This window comes from Tribolium madens, unplaced genomic scaffold (assembly GCF_015345945.1).
Source record: "Tribolium madens isolate multiple individuals breed KSU strain unplaced genomic scaffold, Tmad_KSU_1.1 Scaffold_96;HRSCAF=242;Tcas5.2_LG5, whole genome shotgun sequence".
NCBI classification, from domain to species: domain Eukaryota; kingdom Metazoa; phylum Arthropoda; class Insecta; order Coleoptera; family Tenebrionidae; genus Tribolium; species Tribolium madens.
The window spans coordinates 5,781,182-5,809,099 of NW_025401068.1; the positions used below are offsets into that span (position 1 = coordinate 5,781,182).

Consider the following 27,918-nt stretch of genomic DNA (forward strand, 5'->3'; position numbering starts at 1 on the left):
AATTTGGATTTAAGGTGTCATATGAGTGACTTTTAAGACGAGTTTTGGCGACTTTGTCACGAGTTTTATTATTTAGCAACGAGAAAAAATTAAAATTGGACTCAAGTATTGTATGACTCAAGTTTTCTCAAATAAATAAGCAGCCTTTTGATTTACTGGCAATACAACTTCAGGGCTACTTACCTTCTCTTTTTGGTAAAAACAAAAAAAATTAAATATCGAACACAATTAATTCAAATATTATTTAAAAAAAATAAGTTAGCCATCTTTGACGAAGCGATTTTAAAAGAAGGTTTTTTCAACAAGTCGACCTGATAATGAAATTTTAATACTGCTTCTTAATAGATGTTTTTTTTATTTACTCCTTTGCAAGTAATTACGATAAATGCTTATTGAGCTTTGTTTTTTTCCTTATTTTTCTCCATACAACATTCAAAGATAAAAGAGGTAATTAACGGAAGTTAACGATGTTTACATTTTTTTTGCTATCGTTTGACCCGTGGTTATGCCAATTACACGTGAAGATTATTAATTGTTAAGTCATAATTATACGTGCAGCGACTCAAATAAACATCGAATTATTCATGCCCCCTTCACTTTGTGAAAGTGCGCCGCCTCTGTGTTATTCATTTGACCCGTTTTTGACATTTGTCAGCTGTTAAGTGTCATTGTTGAGGTTATAATCAAATTTTTTCCGCTTTGTAAATGTAAATCCAAATAAAGCACCTCGAAAAACAGTGATTCCAATCACGATGGAGGCCCAGGAGTGTGAGACTAGCAGTTTAGATGAGGAAACTTCCTCACTCCTAAATAACGAATCATCGGGTGATTTTGAGAAGGGCTCCCAGATGAATGATTTTGATGAGAACGAAGACACCAGATCGGAGTTAAAATTTGATCGAGGTAAAGTAGAATTTTTGTTGTTACGGGGGTTCATCGTGCCTGATCGTAGACCTGGAAACGGAAGCGGAACGTAAAAAACGCGCTTTGATTGAGGACGCTTTGAGTAACAACAATTCGACTGTGAAAACGTACCAAGAGTTGGCAATTGACGAGTTTGGATTAGTCGGAGATGACTTGCGGTGCAAAGTTTGGCCATTGTTGCTCGAGCTTGACCCTAATAACCTGGAAAAGACTCCACTTTTGGAGGAACTATCGAGTCACAGTGAATACGAACAAGTCGTACTGGACGTAAACCGGTCTCTCAAGCGGTTCCCCCCTGGCATTCCATACAAGCAACGGCTTGCGTTACAAGACCAACTTACTGTCTTAATTCTGAGGGTGATTATCAAGTACCCCCATTTGCGATACTACCAGGGTTACCACGATGTCGCCATCACATTCCTGCTGGTGGTGGGCGAAGCCCTGGGCTTCAGCATCATGGAGCGCCTCAGCACGGACCATCTCCGCGAGTGCATGGAGCCCACAATGGAAAAAACCTCATACAGATTGACCTACATCTACCCCCTTTTGAGTCGGGTTGACCCTCAATTGTACGAGTTCATGGATAGGTAATTTGGGATGAGGGCATTTATTTGTTAATCCATCATGTCGGGGCTTTTAGGGCTATGGTCGGGACCATGTTTGCCCTCCCCTGGTACTTGACTTGGTTTGGGCACTCCCTCAACCAATACAAAGACGTGGTGCGGTTGTATGACTTTTTCCTGGCGACTCCACCCCTGATGCCCCTTTATGTGGCGGCGGCGCTGGTGGTGGAGCGGCGCGAGGAGGTTTTTGAACAGGGTTGCGACATGGCCAGTATCCACTGTCTCCTATCCCAAATTCCCGACAATTTGGATTTCGAGGCGATTTTGAGGAGGGCGCTAACATACTACAAGAACCATCCTCCTCACAAATTGGAAGGCGATGTGAAGAAGAGAGTGAAGAAAGAGTACGTATACTTGAGCTTTTTTAAGAAGTTGTACTGTTTGCTTAAAAGCTTGTTTACTCTTCGCTTTTACTGGTTTTTGATTTCTTCTCTGCTGTTTCGTAGTAATAAGATGAAAAATGTGTAGTGTAGTTAGTTGTAAAAAGTTTGAAATAAATCGATGCGTTTGTACTAATCGAATTCCTGTCTTCCAAGTCCTTCGCTTTGTGTGTGGCTATGTTTATGAGTAATGTGTTACATGGTTGGTTTATTTTAAGAGCTGAACAGCGGAAGAAAGAAGAAATGAGAATTAGGAGAAGACTCAATAGGAATAACACCCTTTGGGTGAGGTTTAGTAACAAGATGCCCACTTGGTTGATTTTCAATTACCGAAGTCGATATGGATTGCTGTTTGCCACAGCGACGGTTTTGCTTGGATATTACGCATATTATCTCAAGACGACAAATTCTTCTCACAGTTTTTTCGGGTAAACAAACTTCCTAGTACCACAACCAATTAAATAATCGTTTTTTTGCAGTATTTTTAACACATGACATTTAATTACAGTGGGACCCATAAAGACGATGATGCATAAGAGGTTTTATACAAGTTTCTAGTTTATTTATTTATTATTTTTTTAAAGCAGAGTAATCGTTCCAACTGTTGTTTATCACAAATTTACACATAAAGTTTATTCAACCACGAAATGATCATTATCAAGGTCATAAGTACTGTACACTTGTTGTAAATAAGAGGCTTTTAGGGATTGTTACCACGTTTTGAGCAAACCCATGTAAATACAGAGGAGACAATTGTACCAAAATAAAATGGTTGAGATTTTTAGCATGCCAAAAATTATTATCAGTGTGATATTTATTTTGAATTCCAGTTGTTTATTTTTATATACGGTGAAGTGTTTGGACATCCGCTTTTTATGTTGTGTTATAGGAGAAAATACAATCAGTATTTTTATATTTTGTTATGTGAATGTAAATGTAATTAAGTGCAATCTTTTGTATTAGTTTAAGGCGTATAAATAAAGAGATTAATAAAGTTTTTATTAAAAAAGTTGCGTTTTCGTGGTTTGTGATGTCCGATAAGTTATCAAGGTTGAAGGTCAGGGACTAGAAGAAACTGTTACTGAGCAGCGCTTGCATCACGAAAAGAAGCAGATTTTTTTTATTATATTTAATTAATTAGGTGCAAAATAAAATAGTTTTCTTTAAAACATTTTCGTAGTAAAAATAACGCAAGTTATAAGCTTAAAAAATAAAATATGGCCATCAGAAGTAAAAAGCAATGATAAGGTTCTTGATTAGTCCTGACTAATGTATTTTTATCGCTTTTAGGTGTAATTATGGGATAGTTATAAACCTAAGTACATTCTAAAGGCTATTGAACATTTTTTAGTTCAGTTGTGTATTTCAACGTCAAACAAAAAAATGATGAAATTGATTCTTTTTTTAATTCTGGCATTTTTGCCTGTAATGTGGTTTGCAAGTGACGGTAAGAAGCTCTAAAAATTGAAAATTGAAAATAACATGTTTTTAAACTAGAGAATGTTTCTGATCCCGCCCCTGTTACGTTTCCAGAAGATCTAGACCCCTGAGGCATAACTTTTTTCCAATGTGTTAACACCAATAAAACACTGAATAGGTCAAAATTTTTATCATTTTCGATGACATATTACAAAATATAAAACATAAATAAAAACCACTCAAAAACAGGAAGAGAAGGGAAGTAACAGCGTTAAATCTTAGTCAAATTTTTAAATCTAGGTAACAATATCATCACACGTCGTTTATGAGATTCGCAATGTAGCTCAAAACGTCTTTATTTTTGAGAATTTGCATATGATCAACTTTGGGAAGTTGCTTCGAGTAGACTTTCTGTTTTTGGAGATTCCCCCAATGGAGACACCCTTCAAGCGACTTACGGTTTACAGTGCCATCCCCATCACCGTTAATCAAGGTCGGGTAACCATCCAACCACGTCCCGGGCTTGTAATACAATCTAAACAACCAATCAGGAGCGAGTATTCCTCAACCACGCCACCTACCTTTCCACTGTATCAACTCCAACTCCGTACAAACAATGCACCTCAACCCCTGGCGGTCTATAATCCAATTGAAACTTTTCCGTGTCTTTTCGCATTTCCCAACCGACGGGGAAATTAATCGCTTGGAAAAACTCCTGTAAATTGCTCAAACTGAAATTTTTTCGCTCGGTTTGAATCAAGACTTCGTCGGGTTTCCAGAAGAGTTTGGAGGGGAGGAGCCACGCAAGGCTGGGGGAGGTGATTTGTTCCTCCCTCATGACGCTTTCCCTCAAAACGTAAGACCCCAAGTCGTCCCCTTGAAATTTTCAATTAATATTTGACAAAAATTGACACTGAGTGCTACCAATGGCGTAGACTTTGACAGCTTTCACTGAGCCCCCCCAAGCCCCACTAAGTGTAACCAAAGACTTGATGTACTTGTCTTTCCAGTCTTGGGTTTGCTGATTGAGGAAAAAGAGGGACATGGGGCCCCCCATCGAATGTGCGATGATAATAACGGGCTGATTGTTATTTTCCGTGTATGTTTGTTCAATTAGGGATTTAAGATCGATAAAAAATTGTTGATTTTCGTCTAAAATGTCACAATTTACTGAAGATTAAAAGCCAAGTGAGACACTTACTAGGTGCTTTCCGGAAGTCGTAAGGTGCCCCCTTGATCGTCTTATTTCTTTCATGTCCCAGACTCACTAAAGTCTTGGCAATGCTGTTAAAATACGCACCTGCAGAGGCATGGCTCGGATCCAGCCACTCCACTGCATCGGTGCCCCCAAACCCGGGTATCCTGATCTCGACCCCGTCATTATTCCGTGTTGTTCGCGTCTCATTGTCATAGATCAATTTAATATTGTCAATCCAACAGTCAATAACAAGGGGGACCAGCAACTCCATGTTGAGCCATATGTTGAAAAAATCCGACGTTGTCTTTTCACAAATGTAATGCACCGAAGTTGATTTGTTGAGTCTGGCTTCGACTTGAGACCCTCCATCGCCTGGGATTAATACAATGGGGTTTAAACCGCCACGGGCTACCGCCAAAATAAGGAAAAAACTATAGATTTTGAGGTTATGTGAAGCTGACATCGTCGAGAAAATTTTGCTTTTTCACGGTTAATTTTGACCTGACTGGGAAGAAAATAATTAAATTGACTCACTCAGGTCGTTTCGTTGGGACGATTTAAATCGACCATGATATTTTCTTATTGAAAAACACTGATATTTGGATACAATTGACAATTATTGACCAGATGATTTTGACGTTTGTCAACAGTGGCAGCGAATTGTTTATTAACTGAACAAGGACAAAAATTGAATTTTATGTGAGCTAAACTGAAATAAAACTATTTTTGGAGGTATTGCTGACGCGGGTGAAACATCAGATGATCGCAATCACAAATAGATTTCTTGAACTTTGAACTATTTCACCTCACCAGTGGCGTAACAACTCCCAAAACATTGGGCGCAAACATTTCAAAAACATCTGACCTGGCCGTACATACGAAGATGACCAAAACGAGTCTTGGACGAGTACATTTTAAAAAATAGGGGAATTTTTGTATGAAATGGCGTGTAGATTCGCTTTATTATTGCGATATTTGAAAAAGGACGCCACTGGTCCCTCTAAGGTTTTTATCATGATGTTTACATTTTAATTGCTTAATTTTGTAGTTTATGTTATTAAATACCATTAGCGTCTCTGGTAAAACAGCTGAATTTTCCCCTTCATTTTCAAAATGTAAAAAAAAATATCTTTTAATAGTATTTTTTAAAGTGGTATTTTATGGTAGGTATCGTAAATAAGTTTTACTTAAAAAGGAAGTGTTCAAGAAAATGACGATTAATGGATTGGACTCGTAATAAGCATAGTGACTTGTGTCATTTTGACATTTCTCGTTCCTTTTTGTGTAATACTTAATAAAGAGAAATGCAGAAACAGCAACCGGGTCTAGCTCCACTCATCCAAGGACCTGTGATGAAGAACCCCAAAGGCATCTAAGAATTATTAAAAATTTAAATTTTTGAATACATAGGCATCAGTTTTACTTAGATGCTACAAATTGGTATTCAACATACCTTCCCATTTAAATCAATAAAATTTGTTATTGCGAAACTAATTGTCTGATGCTGCTGCACAGACAACCAGTAATACATTCCTTAATTTCACATGCCTATATTATTATTACATTGGCGGTAACTCCCCCACTTGGGCTGTTTATCGTCATTAATTGCCAGTTCTCTTCCGCATTACCACCATCTTTACGTCTATAATCCCTTCGTCCCATAAATAACAATCAACGCACACGTGCTCGTCAATCGTCTAAATCCGATTTCGATCAATCCTCGGAATTCTTTATCATCATATTCCGTCTCGAGCGAGTATTTCATGACGCAACATCGCCTCCGATCTGACTTTAAGATGAAAGCTCTATTTATTCCTCTTCCATTTTTACAAGCTAATCCCTCAGACACAAGATTAAAACCATTCCACTATTGTCCAACCAAACGGGTTTTTCTTCCGGAATTTGGGAAATTTTGGCACGTGGGGGCTCGGTTAGCAATTAGTTGAGGTAATTGTGATGAGACCACGGTAATTTATGCTGCACCTTGATATAATACGGTGATGGATACGGTTCAAGAGCTTCGTCTTATTTAACGCTACTTAAAGACGTCCAATAGACAAAAGCGCGCAGAAACACAATAAGAAGAGTTGACAGGGGACCATCGGAGCAGAAACAATGCGTAAATCGAACCACTATTTCGATCAAAGGGCCACAAAAATAATTTTTCAACTAAATCAAAATTTAGAATATGCAACCAAGCAGACACCTTTTTTTTGGTGATTTTTTATTATTTTAAAATACATAACAATGATCGATTATAAATTAATACTTTTGTGGTTTAGACACCGGTTTTGCAGTAAAAATAAAATTTTGATATTTTTTTCCCAGTTTTTCTGTTGTGCCCGCTTTGTTGGAATCATGATACCGAGTTCAATCAAAATTTAATGATTATAATTGCGTCATGCAGATAACACTCCTTGAAATAATAACAGAGTGAGTCTGATTCGGATATTGTAATTCTCGATGATTAATATTATCCAGTTAGCTTCTCATGTGTGGCGATTCTTTATCAAGCACTTATTAAATTATATGTTGTCTCTGGGCCCCATTTAGATGTTCCGATTGTGCAAGCTTATTTCCAGTTCGTTGTTTGCCGTTCCCACTCGAAAAATTCGCTCAAATCCGTCACGCTTCCCTTATTTCCATTCAGTCGTCCAAAGGTGCGAAAATCTCGTTCTGCGACACTTTTTTCAGGTGTTTGGGCGTAAAACCTGCATTTTTTAAATTCTTCGCTGAGTGTATATTGTGTGGGTAACAATGCGTCCGATTTTCTTTTGTTCGGGTCGTAACAACGACAAGTGCGGCTATTCAATTGTTAAATGATGTTTCTTTAGGTTTTGGTATGAGTTTAAACGAGCTTTCGGCCGAGCTTGTGAAAACATTCGACAATGAAACGAGAGATTTTACAAAACTGTTTGACCCAGTGCTGCAATTCGGGGCTTAATCCGGGTCTGGGAGTCTGTGATGGGCTTAATAATAGTGATTAGAGCGATAACAGGAGAAATTTGTGCGTGATACACAACAAAATAAGTTGGCCACACTGAGATAAACACTTTTGACTGCTTGACGGCTTAATTCCATTTTTACATAAAATTCGGGACTAATTGGGAAAATTGCGCACAGTTAAAAAACCGCCCTCAATTTCTTTTTACTGTTATTACTTTTTTTAATGACAAACAAAATTTTATTCTTAAAACATTTTTATTAATTACGAGTATTGTTTTTTGAAAGCAAATGACGAAAAAATCCGCCTGATATTCAATCAAATTTTGTTACTATTCCATTGCTTGTAACTAAATCCTAGTTCGAGCAGGCTGTAAATATAGCATAGCAAAGAAAAGTTTCTTTCGTGGTTCGATTTTACGTAGCTCATTAAAGTCATCTCCCGTATTTTATTGTGCGAGCCATCCAAGCACAAAATAATAACGGAGCTCGTGTCTAATAAACACTCAATATGCCCATTATTGGTACTAATTAACCTGAGAAAAGTCATTTGTTAAAAATCGTCTTTCTCACGTGACGTTACGTAACAAGTCAATCACATATCAGGTCCAATTAAATGAATAAAGTTAAAGTGTCAAACAACAACAACAAGCTCGATAATCACCCGATTTCATACAATTGATCTTCTAGTGATTGCTTACAATCAAGAAGGCGACGCCAACTCGAAATGTATCGATTTTTTGGAACTAGTTACGTAATTTTTCTCGCAGATAATAGCAGGCAAGTATCAATAGGAAACGTAATTGATTCGAAAATGAAAGCTCACGATGACGAAGTTTGTAACGAGAGAAATTAGGATTTTTTCGGCTCGGTAAACGGAACTTACGAGAGCACTAAAACACTAATGGCACGAATAATTAATCGCATCTTGCTTTGGATAAGTTCTCTATCTATAACGGAAACGTCCCCTGTGATGTACAGTAGCGACAAATCTAATTTAACGTCATTATCCGTGCGCAAGCCAACGTCCGAGATAATACACTCCATTTGTCTCCTCTTAAGACCGGATTAACTGTTTAATTATCCTATAGATAGTGTAGTCTGGGAAGTAGTTAGCGATTTTCAAACGAGTTGGAATAGGATATAGAGTGGAGAGTCGCGGATTGGACGGAATGACAGAAATGTAAGGACGATCATGTTGTACCACCTGCAGGTTCAATAGTAGCGCGTAGCATTACATCCTGGTTACATTATTACAGTTTAGTTACGGTTATGGCTACAAGAGTGGCCGTGTTTGGATCTGACGGGCCATCGTGATACGGTTTGAATGATAGGCGCTGATAAGCGAGCGGCTACTGGAAGCGAGTTAGATGGAAAAACTACTCGCAAATAGGACATTTTCAAAAACTCAATGCAAATTTGAAAATTCAATTTCAAAAACTCAAATTATTATTGGTCGTTCGGAGACAGTTAGTACCACTAAAAAAACTCTCTTCATTTCCTACATAATGAAAAAAAGGATATTGGTCCTGCGACTCATAGTTAACAAGAAAATTACAGAAATATTGCAAATTGGTTTTCTAGGTCTTGAGGTTAAAATTTAAAGAAGATGATATGCACGGTATTAAAAAATTAAAACTTTTAACACATAAAATAAAAATTCATGTTATGAAAGTAAATAAATCATTTTTATTATTTGTTTGAGAACTGCTACTTTGGCTTAGTGCCAACCTAGAGTTTCACAAAATATATTAATCATCAACCAATTTATTATTTTAATATTTGCAATCAATTTGGAAAAAAATCAAGAAAAAACAAATCAAACCTATTGGAAACCATTTCGTTAGAAGGATTAAATAGAAGATCTTCAAGTTTTGATAAAAACTAAGACAAAAGCAAATAAAATGATAACAATGTCAAAATTATAATGTGAGTTTTGTCTTTCATTGTCGTAGTTATGATTTTGTTATTTCTTGTAACAAAGTAAAATTCCAGTTACCTTCAGATCTTGTACCAATATTTTAGAGTTAAATAATATTCTTATAATAATAACAATTCTGTGAATTTTTTTGATACCACAACCAATTAATTTTCAAAATAAAATAGTGATTTTACTAAAAGGTTTACAGTTCCAGTTTTGATTTATTAAAAAAAAAACTTATTACTTATAGGTATTAACGTGAGCAAAAAAAGAATAAAAAAAAACAGTTCGTAAGGCAAAAATTGTCAAATATATGCACTAATTTTTAACAAAAAGTTCACGAGAATATCACGGAAACAAAATTATTGAATGGCGAGCATTAAATTTTGCTAAGATATGTTATTTTGAAATATCATCTTCTTGTCAAAAAAGTAGTGTCCCTGTGTAATTTTGTCTGTTGTCAACTTTCTTTGAATGAATATAAAATCAAAAGAGCACACCAAAAACTAATTAACAAATATTTTATTGTGTCTTTAACTTCAACAAAGTGAAAATAATTACCATGCTATAGAAAGAAAATTTTTTGAAGTTGAGGTAGCTGATCAGTTGGGGCTCGTAGGAAGTTCCGTCAATTTCAAGATAGCTATTTGACATCCACATAAGAGAGAATGTTAGCCAATGACATTGACTACCAAAATTTAATACTCCCCGTCCTCCGAGGTGAGAGGGACGCAAGGGGTCAGCAAGAAGGTTCTGTGTCCTTTTATAGTTTCTCGCTTCTCTCCCGAAAACGGTGCATGTTACGAAAAAAATAGTTATGTACTAAATTAAAGCTTAAACAATTTCCTACAAGACAGTCTGTTCGTTTTTTTTTTGTATCTTAAATAGTTTTAGCGTTAACAATTAACAAATATTGTAATACTAAAAAACTCACTCACTTTGGATTAGGGTACCTTAATGTCATGTTTAGTACAGCAAAAGTAATTACATATAACGAAATGTTGGTTGCCGGTTGTAGAATGCAAATGTCCTATAGGCCCCTCCAGCTTGTAGAAAACGGTCCATTCGTACCTACCTTATAAGAAAGTGAGGTTATGTTTCACCATTCCCTCGTCGACAATTATTTATCTTGTATTTGCAAGCACGGCGGATGCGTAAAACACTAACATTCCTATTTCTACATATTTTAAGCTTCATTATGGTTTTATTTCCTATTCAAGTCCTACAGTAGGTACCTACAACGAAATGTAAGGTGTAAATTCGCTGTCACAATTTAACGATACCACTTACCTACTGATAACACTCACAATCACAGTAGTAGTAATAAGACAATTAGAGCGCATAAAGGGCACATACATAATAATTTTATTAAAAATTGTAATAATTCTCCTAATGAATGAACGCAAAATCGAATTACCAGTTTCGAACATTTTTGAATGAAACTAAAGTCTAAAATGATTGGTTTCTCCATGGTTATTCACATATAATGATGGCCGACCTTAAACGGGCCAATCACATCATTGCATTAATTTTTGAATGAATCCAAAAATCTAAAGTGATTGGTTTTTTTAGATTAAAATGATGGCCGACCTTAAACTGCCCAATCACAATGCTTACACATTTTACAACAATCCTTACGTTAATTCCTTATTTTTTTTAGTCTAATTATAACAAATAGAGTGCAAAAGAAATCATCAAAATCCAAAAACACCGCCTTGTGGGAAATTTTATAAACTTTAATTTTGTACATAACTATTTTTTTCGTAACACGTACCGTTGTGAGGATATAAAGAGAAAAAACATAAGATGGCACCTTGTTGGTGTCTTCCTGGGCCTCGCTCACTGCGGAGGACCGGAGATTTTCAGTATATTGCACCAAATTCAAAATAAAAATATTCAAGAAAGTCAATAAGAGGTATTCAAAAACGGTGTTTCGCCCACTCTCCCAATTTACGACTTCCGCTTCGAAAGAGATTCACCTTTTCATCGCATCAAATCCGTGTTTGGTCCCCGGTCCGCTTCCTCGTTGAATATTAATAACTTTGGTATAAAATAGCTCCAGATAATATCAGACGATCAGAGTGAATCCAATTTATCAATTGCTTTATCAATTCAACAGTGGCCATTTATAATTCGTCTGGAATTAGAATGGTATGTCTGTCCATGCAAAGCTCATTTACATATCGTGATTTCAGAGGCTAATTTACAAATTACAATGGTAAAAGTTGTTAAAACACCGGTTGGTTTTTATTGGTCGAAGAAGGAACGTCGATGGTTTAATTGGAGGCGATTTGTCAAGTGAACACCGGGCTTTTCATTTAACATTTCGCATCGGTACAATGGTGTAAATAGATCCCTGTGAAAGATTGCTCTTCTAGAAAGTATGTTTGCGAATATCTCCCTCCGAGTGCACAAATCCGATCCCAATCTCTGCAACTATTTTTCGTCCGATCACTTCTCGCTAATTATAGGTTCGAAACGGCATCATTTGCAGTCACGAAATCGTAAAATTCCCCGATTTAAATTAATTCCTTTTGTTGTTCGAAGCGTGTCCGTTAGATCCGCGGTCCCACACTAGATTTTTGCCCAAATAGGTGACGTGATTAATCAAATCCACCTGACACCGATACACCGATTTCAGTCACGAAACTCGATCGTTGCTTTTGAGGAGATATCAAAATCGGATCGGTTGATTTATGGTCGCGGAGTGTCCGAATATCACCTCGCGAGGATTATCCCGCTCTAGATCGGGAGTGCTGCATGGGTGGTCGCTACCACTTGCCCAAGACAAAGGTGTAGGTGGACAGTTTCATCATAATTTGCAAATCAATAACGTTACTCTAACGTTCACATTATCAGAGCGATTTATCATCAAAGAATAGGTCAGCCATGATAGATTGCTCTCAAAGTCACCGTTCGTGGAAGCTTAGCCGAAATTAGGCTGATGGACACGGGACGGTTCTAAATGTCGTGAACTTTTCGTTTACAGTTGCGTAATGCCAGACAAAAGTTCTTATTAAGATAGAATCACGAGCATACTGACAAAAGCCGTTAGCCAAAATAAGAGCAAAGCGGACAGATTGAGGAGCTAATTTTAATTGACATTTTACTTCAATGTTTCTCAAAGTCAAACGTTACGTGAAGAAACTGAATCTAGGTATAGAAAAATTCATTCATAACACATGTACACATGACAGAGTGGCCAGTTAAAACTTTCACAATAATTACCTAAAAAACTGCCCCATTTTTCGAAAATATGTACAATATACAGTATGTTCTCGGATTGAGTTTACAAGAGAATAGAAAAATTATCTTTAATTTTATGCTAAAACTGCAAAAGAAAAACATTTTTTGCTTCATCTGAAACGAGCAAATTTGTACTATTTCAAACTTTATTATTCTGACTCAGTAGAAAGAAAAGTTCATTTTTTTCTTAATTGTTTTGATAAAGATTTCACTCTCTCAGATGAGTTTACGCAAGTTAAATAACAATAATGTTAGTAAAAAACAATTTTAAAAGGTAAATGGCAACTCAAAGAAGCAGCTTTAAGATAAAAAGTACAAAGATTTTAATAAGAACATTAATTATTCAATTAATTAATTAATTGTCAAAGTGGCATTTTTGTCAAAAAATGAAACCGCCAATGTGATGATATAAAAGGAACAAATTAAATGCACAGTAAAATAATAAATGCTTAGTAAAAATAATAAATGCAGAGTAAAGACAATGAATGAATGTCTAGCAAAACTAATTAATTTAGTGGTATCAGGAGTAAAGAATGCAAGAAGCGGCGTACGCTGATTTGACTGATTACCATTTGTTCACAGTTTCGAGTCCTTGCTAAGATCATTCTTGCTCAGGGGCCCTGGCTAATATACCACCCTCCAATAATAATAAATATTCAGTAATATAAAAATAAGTACCAATAATAAATAACATTCTTGCGCAGGGGCCATCATACATTGTTATGTAACCAAGTATGAAAATTCTTTAAATTTTATGTTGATTAAAGTTACCGAGCGTTTACTATTTTTACTGTGCAAATTGGATTTTTTACTGAACAAATTACAATAAAATACTGTGCGTGCTTTACTTTATTATTACATTTATTATTTTTACTGTGTAAAATATTATAATTCTACTGATCAATTTAAATTTTTTACTGTCCAAAATTTAATTAAATACTGATCATTTATCATTTTATACTGATCAAAATTAAATTATTTTCAAATCAAAATTAATTTCAGTGATCAATTACTGATCACTTAATTACTACCCATTTAAAAACCAGAGAAAAAGCCCAAAATCCACTGAGTCAGAATAATGAATGAAGCTTTAATTTCAGATTTGCTCGTTTCAGGTAAAGCAAAAAAAAATTCCTTTGAAGTTCTGGCGTAAAATCAAAAATATTTTTTTATTATACCTGCATCATAATCCTAAATTAAAACACGCTGCAGCGTGCGTAATTTGGTCTTTATAGCACGCTGAAATTTTGAAGTTGTCTAGATAACAAAAAATAGTAAAATGTCTGGACCAATTACAACGTGAAAAAATGTGCTTAACAACGTAAACTAGTAACCGTCTCTACGAAAACGATTCACAAACAACCTTTGATAATTTTATTGTGTAAATTCACATTTTTTCAATGCTCATAAAAGATCGTAAATGGGCAGGTATAATAAAAAAAATGCGTATAACACTCGTTTATAAACGCCTTTAAAACACTTCCGACGTTAAAAGCACTCCGCTGACGCGTCGTGCTCTTAAACCCGTTGCGCCTGTTTTAAAGGCTTGCTTATAAACTAGTATAATAATATACTATAATTTTTTTTTTAATTTTAGGTTGATTAAAGGTACCGAGCGTTTATTATTTTTACTGTGCAAATTGGATTTTTTACTGAATAAATTACAGTAAAATACTGTGCTCGCTTTACTTTATTATTATACATTTATTATTTCACTGTGTAAAATATTATAATTATACTGATCACTTTTAATTTTTTACTGAGGAAAAATTAATTAAATACTGATCATTTATCATTTTACACTGATCAAAATTAAATTATTTACTGATCGCTTAATTACTACCCATTTAAAAACCAGAGAAAAAGCCCAAAATCCACTGAGTCAGAACGATGAATGAAGCTTTAATTTCAGATTTGCTCGTTTCAGGTAAAGCAGAAAAAATTTCCTTTGAAGTTCTGGCGTAAAATAAAAAAAAATTTTTTTCTTGTAAAATTAATCCGGGGACATACTGTAGGTTTCTGTGTAGTAGAACCCGCAATTTTTTTTTAATTTTTATATTTAGTTTTTAAATCAAAAAGCTTTCTGGTTGTATTATGATGTGTTGTGATTTTTTTCCTTTTGGGAAAATGAACTGTCATATTACCTGAACTGTCATATTACCTGAACTGTCATATCAACTGATAAGAAAGTCATTTCACAACCTGAACCTGTTATTTCATATCAATTGTTAAATGAAGTTGAAATGTCATATTTTCCAACTTTTCACATACAAGGTAATTTGATTTTTGCTTTATGATTGTAAATAAAAAAGTGACTATAATATTTGAATATTATTATGATTAGAGGAAGCATTTGGTTGCTTTGCTCGGACCTGCATTTAAGGTCTAAGGCGTTGGTGTGGTGGCTCTCGCGCGCTCGTAAATTTCCCTCGCCATAAATCGCCACGACACGGACATATTACCATTTTAATTTTTTGGTTTATATGGAAAGTAATGTGCGCATTAAGCACAATCATGACATTTCCGAGTAAATTGGGTTACGATTTACAGATATGGCTAGGCGGTTTATTGTATCAGCATCGTTTCTGTAAAAAATCCCTGTATATGGGCACGTGTTTACTCTTTATGCCTCGCCCAGTATTTTTTTTAATTACTCCGGGATGATACGCACGATGAGTGCGCCATGTGGCACATGCCACAGCCAGATGACATGCCGCTTATCAGATCGATGGGGGGCGGCCCGCATGCCACCCTTGCGAATCTGAATTTTAAATCCAAGACGGACAGTTAGCTTTTACGAGAGACAGCGAGGTTGTAAACTTTCGAACGGAGATTTCGCGTAAAAGAGCCATTAAAACGCGACGGGCTTAAATGGCAAAAATACAATAAAACGAAGAACAATGAGAGACTGCCGGCGGACTCGTGAGATTATGTCAGCGGATGAAATTTCAGAATATCAACGCTTGAAAAGCTTAATTGAAAACGAACAACTTGAATTATTTCGCCGATTCGGTGTTGCTCGTTTATCAAAGACAATGCGCGATTCAGCGAAAAACGAAGATGGTATCGAGCGAAAAAAGACAACAAACACTGTTATCTGGCAGGCCATTGTGATTTACTTTGTAAAATTTTTCGATACATTTCAACACTTGAACTGGTAATTAATAGAATTAATTAATATTTCCTCTCAACAATATTCACTCATTTTTGTCTAATAGTCTGATATTTTATTCTCCTGGAATAAAATAAATGAAATACCAATTTTTACTCTTAAAATAAATTGGAATTGAATAAATTAAATCTTTTAAGTGTTTTTTGACACAAACAAACTCTTGAAACCGACTTTTATTCTTAAATTTTCAATTGAATGAACTAAATATTTTGACAAATTTAATATTCTCTTATGTTAATATTATTAATTTAGTCTGTTAAAAGAAAAGCTTGTATATATCTCTGGAATACACATCATTAATCCCTCGAATGAAAATGCCCTCGGCTCCTTTTGATCGCCTCTGTTATTATTTACATTCTCTGGAACAAAATAGTTGTTTATTTCCTTGACACATAAATAACTATTATTAAATTAATTAATAGTTTTTGCTTTATTCACTTGCGGATAAAATAAAGCAAAAATGACATCATAGTCTTCATCATACGTGCTTTCATGAAATGAATGAATAAACAATAAAAGTTTGTTGCGTTTTAAAGCTAGAGGGCACTTCATATAAAACTACAGTTCAGCTCAATTTTAGGTGCAACCCTAACTAGAATTCGACGAAATACTGAATTCAAAAAATCAGAATTTATTTAATCATATTTCTGGACATCAGTAGCAAAATGTTAACTGTCAACAATGACACGATATTATTAATTTTTATAAACTAAATTATCCCTAATAACTTATTACTGATTAGACTGGTTTAGATAAATCACCTTGTATACTAAGTCCATGGACTTGAACCTTTAGATTTTGTAAAATTGTTGAAAAAATGTAAACGAAGATTAGAAATAATGTTGTGTACCACTCGTGTTTACTTATTATCTAATCGCAGAATTTTATTCACTTAGAATATCATCCAGGACCGGACTGGAAACTTTTTTTAGGGTCAAAACTAGTAGCTTTTGAATGTTTTTACAGATCAATTCAAACTTATTTTTTATATAAGTACCTATCTGCAGTAGACGAAAGTACAGTGTCAGTTTTCTGTTTGGGAAAAAAACAAAGTTAGTACAATACCTAGGTCTTTGATGTTGTGCTTTGTAAACAATTTTGAATACTTATTTTGCAATTAGAATATTATGTTTGTGTTTAAATTGCTATTTATAAGATGCGGCACAAAAGGTATTGGTTTGATTTTCATGTGCAAAAACAGGTCTCGGTTAGAGTTCCACGTTGCGCATTGTCCCAATTACATTCAAGTTCAATTATGTAGAACAAGAGCAAGTCCATTGTCTGCACAGCATTTAATGTTCGCAATTAGTCCCTCGCAAGTTGGAATGTTACATGCGATGTTATCAGCTGCTCGCACGCTCGAAATTTTCGGCCACATCTGACAATACCGTCGGTTTTTCTGTCAATTAATCAACGAAACGTGGCAATACTCGGGCTATGTCGCACTAACCCACTTACTGGACAGTGATAGATCGGCTATTTGGACCACGAAAAAATTACTAGACAACCATCAAATATCTCAAAACTTGAAACAACGTTAAGTGGTCCAACCCCAGTCCGACTTGAGCGGCAGCTCGAATCGTGCCAACCCAACAAACAAATTGTCTTTGTCCAAGACGGTGGTCTGGACTAGAACTAGCCCAATATCGTGTTCGTAATGAGTCCCTGTCATTTTTATAGCCCGCGCTTCACTTGTTTTGTTTCTCTGGCTTTTGTTTCCCAGTTGTGACCCGGTCAATCGTCGTGACCTTTCCGCCAGTTCAGGTGCGTTCATTTTTGATTGATGGACACCATGGGACAGGTCCGTACCGACTCGCAATTACGGTAATCGACTCGGTAATGGCGTCGATAAAGATCGCATTTGAATAAATTAAAATTGATTTGAATAAATCGTTCGCGCTGCTTAGAGTCTTATCAGCTGGCAGTGACAAAGTTTTGGGACGATTTTTCAAGATCAGAATGGTACGTTGTGTGGGCTATATATATCAGCACCTACCCACCGGCTACATACTTTCACTATCTTTGGATATTGATTGATTTGACAAGAAAAAATGTTAACAACTGCGAGAGGTGGAAGACTAATGGCGCTTGGCGGAAAACAGAGCGATTTTTATCACCAGCAATGCAAATATTACATGCAAAGGCCACGAGGCGCCACAACACGCCTATTTTCACCATTAAAGCACTCCTTTGGGTTTTAAAACAACACTGTATAGGCGACTTGCAATAGCAATCGATAGATGGTATTGCCAATGTCAACCGAATAGGGAAAACCACTCAAACGTTTAAAGGCCGTTTCAAATATTAAATTTACACGTCTTTGACAAATGTTATTTCAAATAATGGCAGTAATAACACTAAATAGACAACTGTTTTCCATTTTTCAGTTTTTAGGAGTTACAAAAAAATATGGCAAAAATTTAATTTTATTAATGATTAAATGTGACTAAAGGAAATATACAGTATGTTCCCGCATTAAGTTTACAAGACAAAAAAAAATTATCTTTGATTTTACGCCAAAATTGCAAAGAAAAACATTTTTTGCTTTACCTGAAACGAGCAAATCTGTAATTAAACTGATTCAGTGAAAAAAAAATTTTTCTTGATTTTAGACTTATAATTTTTCTCAGCTTTTTAAGTGCTATCACATTGGCAGTTTTATTTATTTGACAACTATATGTCACTTTGACAATTAATTCATTAATTAAATAATGATAGTTCTTGTTAAAAATGACTTTGTTTTTTATCTTAAAGCTGTTTCTTTGAGTTGCTATTTAATAATATTATGTTTTTCACAAACATTTTTGTTATTTAACTTATTTGTCAAAGAGGCATCGTTGTCAAAATAATAAAACCGACTTGAAAAGCAGAGATAAAGTCCAAAATAAGAGAAATAAACTTCTATTTCTACTGAGTTAGAATAATGAAGTTTTAATTTCAGATTTGCTCGTTTCAGGTAAAGCAAAAAATGTTTTTCCTTTGCAGTTTTGGCGTAAAATCAAATTTTTTTTTTCTCATCCGGGAACATACTGTATAGTTTAACAGTTATAGTTAGAAAAAAATTAAAAACTGAATTTTATTGCTGAACATACTACATTTAATAAAAATGAAAATAATAATCTATATTTAGTAATAAAGAAAATGAATAGAGGGTGCGCCAGGAACATGGAAAATTGATAAAAAAAAATTTATTTATAAAAATTTCGAAGTTATGAGAGTTTCAATTTTGCACTTTGACTCTATTTATTTCTGCTGGAAAAATAATTTTCTAAGATTATTGCTACAGGCTATTAGAAGAGGAAACAAGGAAGCTGTAGGTATCCTAAATTGTAATTCTGTTAAATGTTATTTGTGGCTTTTATTAGTAAAATTTTTGTACCTAACAAAATCATCAGTATCATTAAAATGTCATTAAAAACGTCAAACGTTAAAAAATAAATGTCAAAATTTTTTTTACGTCCCTGGTATCTTATCTTACTTATTTTTTCTCTGTGGCGCGAGTTCTGACACACACTCTATACGCTTTAAGCTTTAGTCATCTACTTCTAGGTGTGTTTAATTACATGTAAAATTTGGTGTAAAAAGATTAACCTGTTCTTGGTGATGCATTTCTAATGTCGTGCAGTATAGTACAGAGTGGTTATAAATGATTTTAATCTAGCCAGCTGTGAATTTTCCATGTAAAATAAAAAATGTCGCTTTACGAAAATAGGGGTACCTACTTGTTGTAACTCAAAATTAAAAAATCGCCGTTTACTAAGCGTTCACTTCGAAAATAGACTTCAATTATAAACTTGTTTTCTTCCAAAGTATACATTATACGCTCTATTAGTGTGACGTCAGCAAGGTACGTGACTGTACCTTTGAAGCTAAACAAATCAAAGTTTATTTCTTGAATCCTGGACGTGTAGGGAGATTGTTTCTAAGGAAATAGTTGCTATGAAAAATGTGTGTCGTTTCGTAATGGTTTTAACAATTGTAGTCAACATTTCTGTAATTTAATCTGTTCTAACCTCACTTTCTGTGTACGTCAAAAATATGTGTACAGCATTGCCAGAATGTTGCAAACGACAGGAGTGGATAGGTCGTACCAAAACAAAACAAAATAAAATATATTAACATTCACATAATGTGTATTTGACTGAGAATATAAATTATTATTTGTTTACAAGTAAATATAAATATCTAGTAAAAAAAATCAAGTATCAATTTGGTACTCTAGTATCACAACTGGCAACACTGTATGTTTAGCTTCAGTACAGTAGCGTCTGTGACGTCACCTCTAATAGCCCGTATTATCTATCAATTATTATTGGAAATTAGTTGAAACAATAAAAATTTAATTAACAACAATTTATTATTAATTAATAAGTGACACTAATGACAGAACTAGAGCTTTCAAAAAAGTAGAGCGGCACAAATAAAGTTACATGCAAAAAAATTCCAAAGCTGGCTAGATGAAAATCATTTATAACCACTCTGTAGTATTCTGTTTAATTCAGAAATTATTTTAGTAAAAAAATGTCAATACGAAATAGTAGCAATGAGAAACATATGCCTAAATCTAGTGTTTTCAAATCCATTTGTATTGTAAAATTGTTATTTTCTGTTTATCGAGAGAGCGATTATTTCTTGAATTGTTGTCCGAAAACAGTGTTCAAACCGTGTGTGCTGTTACCCAATCGATCAGTCTTCGACTTGACGTCGGCATTTGTTATCGTTCTTCGTCGTGGTAAATATGGAAAGTAAAAATTTAACTACCAAATAAGTTTGGTCAATCAGAGCGTTGTGTGTACCCCGTTCGGGTCAGATGTTCTCACAAGATAAAAACCGATAAAGCATCGTATTGAATAGGCAATACATGCTGCTGCCATATTAGCTCAAATACATCGTTTCGCTCTTAGCCTAAGTCTTCCTCCGGTGATAGATGCAGAATCGTCCACAATTCCGGTTATCCACCTCGCGATTAGCATACCATCGAAAAAATGATTTTGGTATTGCACCAGAAATATCTTAATTGTGGGATTCCAGTCGTCGCGTCAATAAAACTGACACTAACGACGTTTTAAGCGGATATAATCGTTATATAACGCCCGATTTACATAATTTGGGGCCAAAGTCAAGGAAATCGGCATTTTTTCACTAATTCGCTCATAAGTCGCCCGGTTGCGAGGCAATTAAAACCAAGAAGAGTTGGCATTTGTCACGATGGTGACTTGTCAGAGACGGTAGCGGCCTAAGCTTGCTAGATACATATCTGCTCTCATATTAATGACTCTGCAGATAGCACTTCTGTGTTCCGAAGAGTGTGCCATCCATTTGGCGCGGCTTATCTATCTCTGGTATTATGTTTATTATTGTTAATGCCGGCGAGGATAACGCGACACACTCGCCGAACCACTCGAATTCGACACGGACTCTTACGCCATTATACACAAACACGTGCAAGGAATCTTAATTAACGAGAATTACTAATTACTTCACTCAAAAGCGTAATTAACCTCCTTGTACAACTGATTTATTCTCACATAGCGCACTCTTTGTGAATATTATGCTATTAATCTAAACGAGATCATTAACGATTCGGCAGAAAAAGGAAAAGTCAATTTTCGTTGCCGATTCGGAAAAAGGTCACGCGAACTATGATTGACGGATTACGATTAAAATTCACGCACTTTTGACAGCTTATACCTATTAATACAAGCCAATTAAAAAACTGAAATGCGAAAATTACTTGCAACATCTCACTCGTCTCATGACTCTTATTACTTATTAGTTATTAGATATACAGGGTGCGCCAAAACTCGCGCCCCAGACAAAAATGCCATATAAGGTAAGATACCAGGAACATGGAAAAAATGTTAACAAAATTTTGTCTATAAAAATTTCGAAGTTATGAGAGTTTAAAGTTTGTACTTTGACTCTATTTGTTTCTGTTGGAGAAATAATTTTCCAAGTTTTTTTGCTACAGGCTATTAGAAGAGGAAACAAGTAAGCTGTATCCTAAATTGTAACTCTGTTCAATGTTATTTGTGGCTTTTATTGGCAAGAGTTTTGTACCTTTATTAAATAATTGTAAAAAAAACATATAGATACAGGATCATCAGTATCATTAAATAGACATAAAAAATGTCAAATGTCAAAAAATAAATGTGAAAATATTTTGACAGATAGAATTTTGTAAACATTTTTTCCATGTTTCTGGTATCTTATCTTACTTGAAATTTTTCTCTGGGGCGCGAGTTCTGGCGCACCCTGTAGAAACTCGTCTCATTTCATAAAAAAAATATTTCTGTAAACTGTGATGAATTTGTTTTTTTTTTCTAAAACAATTTTTACTTCTAGTCATAAGTAACAGTTTTATTAGCTACGATTATCCTTAAACTTTTAGCTGTCAGAAAAAATATTGGGTATGACGCATAATTATAGTTCTAATATTTAAATAAAATGTATAGTTGTAATCACTTTGTTAATGAGCTTCAAATATTAAAATATTTAAAAATTTGTAATATTAATGACAAAAGTCATAAATATTAACCTACTGCATAATCTGCAATTATTTTCGAGTATACAGGATTTTCTAGTTGTAAAAAAGGTGTGAATGCTGAAAGTTTTAAGCTAAACTTCTATTGGTCAATTTTGCTTAGTATTTGAAATATGTAGGTAATTTAATGTATTCGACAAAAACACGACATATCTAAGGTTACGTCCACATATGGTGTTGTCACCCTCATGTTGTAAGAATTCTACTAGTGCAAAAAATTACAAAAAAATGTTTTAATAACTATTAGTATAAATGGCTATTTTATTCATTTTGTTTTTTTTAAGCCCTGAATCATGTTTTTGAGACACTTCCAATTAACTCGTTCGCCATTTCGGCCACAAATGACTTCCCCGGCGCATTTTCCGCATTTCTGTCTCTCAAAAACGCATTAAACCATCCCCGATAACACATTCCCTTTTCCATTAAAGGCCCATATGTTGGTCCTAAAATTTTTATCATCCCACATAGCACCCGAGACGACATTTCGAAAGCCGGCTTAAATTCGTTAAAAATAATAAATGGTTCTAATTTCTCATAGATTACCGCCACCAGTATGTTACCCAGTCACCGATATTTATGACGTATCATTTAATTAGGCACCCCCGTAATTGGTTAGGTTAATTTATGACGTCACGTCACGTGCTTTACACGAGCCCGGCCATCTGTGATCCAATTTGCGGTGCCGTCAGCTGGGTCACCACGTGCTTTATTGTTTTCGGTTTACCTGCGTTTTAATTGGCCAACACCTGTCACATGGTTGTCTGTGCCAAAAACAAAGTGCCGATAAGGACGATGGCTGTTTTTTCAGCGATAAATTTCTTCGGCGGGTTTCAAAGTGATCGGCTCGTGTGTGGTGCCCCCGTCAAGAGCGCTTGGCGCCACAAGGCCACCGATACTCACCCCCGCAAAAACAAGTGCAAACCTGTTCCACCGGCGGCGCTGTCAATTATATTTATGTTGGCATTTTTTTCGACGATATTTATTTCGTCGTTTTTGAGGCGTTCGAGTTATTTAGTAAGCCATTCCAGACGCCATTAATGTACGACGGGTTTTTCACCGATTGCGCTGCAGGTGTGCCAACATTGACACTTTTTACGATATGGAACAATAGATCAGGTAGCAGACCGGAGATGGGAAAATCTCAATTTGTGGACTGTTTTGACAGGAGAGCCAGGAAATATGGAGCTTTCGCGGTTAGAGGGAAGTACTTGGATTATTACCGTTCGCCGCTGTCTGATATACTCGATAGACAATTAACGATTATATCGCTAAACGATACCACTTTCATGTTTATGGTGACTGAAATATGAAGCAATTTCGTGAGATTAAAAAAATCGGATTGCAATTACGGCTATGGCCGTGAAACGATTCAAAAATTATGTCTTATACTTTACTAACTGGATCAGAAAGATGAGGATGATGATAATACTAATGGTATTGTCTGGGATGGATTATTAGTGAAGCGGAATTTATTACAAAAAGAAAATTATTTACACAAAAATGTTTTCAGAAGTTGCGCACATTATTTTTTTTCTACTTCTTCTTCGAAAGAAGCAAAAGAAATCTATAAAATTAACGTTTCTTTAGAGTTTAGAGGATCGAATTACTGTGCTCAATTGTCTATTGTTAAAGTGCATGCAATGCGTTTAATTACATTTCTGATCATAGTGGGCTATGATATTGACACTTTAACTAGAAATTAATTGAACGTAGGTATATCGAATATGGCTTGTCTGGGCGAGTTGCTAATAAAGTTTATTATTGACTTTTAAATGATAAAATATTTAAAAATGTATAAAGTGTCTCAAAAATGTCAAACAAATTTGTTTTTTTAGTGAAACAGCCTACCTATACAAACTACTTTACATACCTATAACAAAGACCTTAACCCATTTTTAGACGCAACCCAAAATACATTCTCAGATACCAATATGCCAATATTGATGGATTTAGGTAATGTTTGACATTTTGTAAAGATATAAACATAGATACCTGTGGTAGCTTTGACAGTTTTTATAAATTGAAGTTCTACAGTGTACTTTTGACGATACAGATTCGTCCACAACATTTTTGTGCTATTCTCCATATGTCAAGATTATGTCAGTTTATTTGTCGCTTGAGTTTATTATTTTAAATTCAAGGGAAAAAAATGGAACACTGTCAAATTTAATGAATGACATATCAATAATTACTTTGATTTAAATACATTCAAAATTTTTCAAACACAAAAAAAGCCAAGTTATCTGTGAGAATGTATTTTGGGTTGCGTCTGAAAATCTCGCTCTGTATTTTTGCATCTTTGGATATGGGATGCATATAACTTTTGAATGATGATGTTTTTGAGCTTAACTTTTATTATTGTGGATTTGCTAAAGGGCGCTAAAAGTTAAGTAAATTAAAACATTTGAATGGAACATTTTATTTTTTTTTTTGTTTTTGCATTTGAAAGATTATTACTAAATTGTTTTTCTAAACACATAGGTAACACTTCAGTGCAGTGGCGTGCCAGAGAGGGATGAGGTTAGGCCGCCTCCAAAGACCGTTATAAAACTATTAGTACAAAGTGAAAAAGTTAAAGTTTTTACGCATATGTATGCATATTTATACAACTTTTACAAATGAAAAAAAAACTTTTAAAATGTATACATTTTATCAATTACATACCTACATATTTTTTTAATATTAGTTTTTTTGCCCTCTCCCCCATTTTTTGTGAGTACGTCACTGCTTAAGTAAAGTAAAGCTTAAAAAAAATTAACTATTGTTTTAATTTTCAGTAGCTAAAAAATGTAATCTACCAACTTGTTTTAAGAGACATAAGAATTATCGTTATTTATGTCCAACATTCGTGATTTATTACAATGAAGCAATTTAAATTTAAATATTTATGACGGCTTTTAAAATCTCTAAATAAACCCCACATTCGTGGTGTAATTGGTGGTATATAACAACAATGCTCATTTAATAATACAGGGTGTGCTAGAACTCGCGCCCCAGAGAAAAATTTTTAGTAAGATAAGATACCAGGAACATGGAAAAAATTCTATCTGTCACAAATTTTTGACATTTGACATTTTTTCATATCTATTTAATGATACTGATGATCTTGTATATGTTTTTTTTTATAATTATTTAGTAAAGATACAAAAATTTTGCCAATAAAAGCCACAAATAACATTAAATAGAGATACAATTCAAGTTACATCTTCCCGGTCTCCTCTTTTAATAGATTGTAGCAAAAAAAATTTGAAAAGTATTTTTCCAACAGAAATAAATAGTCAAAGTCAAAGTGTAAAATTTAAACTCTCATAACTTCGAAATTTTTATAGATAGAATTTTTTTAACATTTTTTCCATGTTCCTGGTATCTTACCTTACATGGCATTTTTCTCTGGGGCGCGAGTTCTGGCGCACCCTGTATGTACTGTTGCTAAAATTAATTTTTATATGTATTGTAATATTAATATTTACAAATATTATAAACTTTGTGTTTTAATAAAGACAGTCTCAGATGCAAAAAGGGTGTTTCATATAATAACATTGTGGTTGCAAAGCGCTAAAATTTAGTATGTATCTCTTGAGAGTTTGAACTTCCTTCTTTAAGGATTTTTAGTTTTTGTGTAAAAACTAAGCAAAACAGACCATTAAAAAATAGATTAAAAACATAAAGCATTAACAACTACATCCAAAAATGCATAAGATATAGGGTTTTTTACTAAACAACAAGTTTGTATTAAAACATCCTGCATTTTGAAAATGACTTTAGGTGTGAGTATCCATGACTTGTTAACAAATTTTTAAATATTATAACATTTAAAGATCAATAAGAGATTTTGCCAACACCCTGTAGAAAAAATAAGAAGTTTTTTAATTTTATTGTCGAACGTGTGGGATCTTTCAAAGTGTAGGTATGTGCGAGTATACTTTGTTTAGTATTTTTTTTAAATAAAGTGTTGTAATAATTTGTTCGTATTCGCCTTTTGAAAAAATCCTAATCTGCTCCCGTATTATTAATTATCCCCATCTGGTTGTCCCGCGGCACATTCCTCGCAAGCTCTCAGAAAAAGCATCTCGGCAATCCGCGCCTCGATCTACCACCCACATCTCCGGTACTTAAGAGCAAATAACAAAACAACAAGTGAACTATCTCAGGTGCTCGTATTCTCTCTCAAGAGAAAATAAGTAGAAAAATGGTCTCGGCTAAGGCCGCTATTGTCCCGCTCAGTTTCGGGTTACGTACAAGGTTGGCCATTGTGCCTGTTCTTATTTAAAAACATCATGTGAACTCGGTGAATGTCTTTTGTTATCAATGAACGCCATTCACTTGTTAAACACTTGCTGGTCACAGACTCTTTTGTCAGCAATGTTTTTACCGAGAATTTCAAAAAATATCGATCATATCGACCGTGGGTGCGCAGGTAGACGGGACTGAAGCTGGATCACTTTCGTTTTCCACCCAAGAGATGTATTAAACGGACAAATTCATTTTCCGAGCCGATGGATAATCCAATTTGGACATGGGCGGCGAGCTTTGACAAGATTATACCCAGGAAATTGCAAAAAATAAGCTTAACCAAACTGAAAAATTCAATTTCTACTTTCTTTACTGCAAATAGGTCACCGAGTGCTAATCCGGTATGAAGAGGAAGAGTTTTTCAAGCTTCTTATTCATCCACTGTTAATGATAGGTAACCAGAGATGACCACAAACATTGAAACTTCCTGATCCCATATTCTATTAAAAAGCCAATTTAATTAATGTAAAGAGAAAAATTAATTCCGAATTACATGGACACCTGTCTTTTATACGGTATGGTCACAATTATAATTAAGGAACATCAGCAATATGGTCGACATGCGTGGCTGATACCGGAAATACATATACTCCTAGGAGAATTGTGCTACCGGATCTGTAATGCTTCTCTGAAATGCAGGGGAGTTTTTGAATCAATAAACATTTTTAGTTTTTTTTATTCCTTAAAATTGAACTATTTCAACAACAATGAAAATAACAATAAAATAGAACCATGATGATAAAATAAAATTACGTTTGAAATGCAAATCACATGTCATTGACAAAATTAAACCAAAAAATTAGTAAACTGTCCTGGCGAACATTACAACGAATGTTGCAACAATAATATTTAATAATTTGATTGGCGTTATGTTTTGAACATCTTCGGGAAAACTTTGTGAAAAATCTAATTGTCAAATCGACAGTTTTCAAATAAAAGGTGTTCTAAAATATACAATTAAATAAAATCACATTTTCCTTGATAATACGATTATATTCTGGGTTATACGTAAAATTTGTCAAATTTGTAATCTAATATACCTAAATTACTCTTTATGTTCAAAATGTTTCTATTATTTTTGGCTACACGGTGATTCAAAAGGTCAGACCACCGCTTATGTCGTGATTGAAATCATTAATAAAAGTGCAAATATGCTTTTGTATATTTTTTCCAGCAGGTTTATTAAGATATTATGAATGGATAAAAAAAACACAAATGCAGTAGTTACTCCTTGAATCACCTTATGTCTGCATTC

At 34.5% G+C, this 27,918-nt stretch overlaps 2 protein-coding genes and 2 long non-coding RNA genes across 6 annotated transcripts; 2 read left to right on the forward strand and 2 right to left on the reverse strand.

The window, feature by feature from the left end:
- The first annotated feature begins 453 nt into the window (after positions 1-453).
- Positions 454-2,936, forward strand: LOC123012609 (TBC1 domain family member 20). Its single transcript, XM_044410643.1, has 5 exons — positions 454-903; positions 953-1,511; positions 1,565-1,891; positions 2,146-2,355; positions 2,407-2,936. Exons 1-5 carry the CDS (start codon positions 753-755, stop codon positions 2,420-2,422), a joined length of 1,263 nt encoding a protein of 420 aa, XP_044266578.1. The 5' UTR covers positions 454-752; the 3' UTR covers positions 2,423-2,936.
- Positions 2,937-3,235: 299 nt separating this feature from the next.
- LOC123012777 lies at positions 3,236-3,531 on the forward strand. The gene is made up of 2 exons (XR_006413233.1): positions 3,236-3,374; positions 3,425-3,531. It is a non-coding gene; the product is annotated as an uncharacterized LOC123012777 (long non-coding RNA).
- On the reverse strand, positions 3,522-5,347 carry LOC123012775 (phospholipase A2 group XV-like). Of its 3 annotated transcripts, none has more exons than XM_044410899.1 (5): positions 5,079-5,345; positions 4,548-4,916; positions 4,271-4,498; positions 3,928-4,222; positions 3,522-3,881 (listed from the first exon to the last, which is right to left on the reverse strand). In XM_044410899.1, the coding sequence occupies exons 2-5, from the start codon at positions 4,813-4,815 to the stop codon at positions 3,659-3,661; spliced, it is 1,014 nt and encodes a 337-aa protein (XP_044266834.1). In that variant the 5' UTR covers positions 4,816-4,916; positions 5,079-5,345; the 3' UTR covers positions 3,522-3,658. The 3 variants fall into 3 exon arrangements, with proteins under 3 accessions (XP_044266834.1, XP_044266835.1, XP_044266833.1); XM_044410900.1 differs by having other exon boundaries at positions 4,548-4,952; XM_044410898.1 differs by having other exon boundaries at positions 4,548-5,347.
- Positions 5,348-10,346: 4,999 nt separating this feature from the next.
- On the reverse strand, positions 10,347-10,836 carry LOC123013248. Its single transcript, XR_006413257.1, has 2 exons — positions 10,699-10,836; positions 10,347-10,643 (listed from the first exon to the last, which is right to left on the reverse strand). It is a non-coding gene; the product is annotated as an uncharacterized LOC123013248 (long non-coding RNA).
- Positions 10,837-27,918: the final 17,082 nt, after the last annotated feature.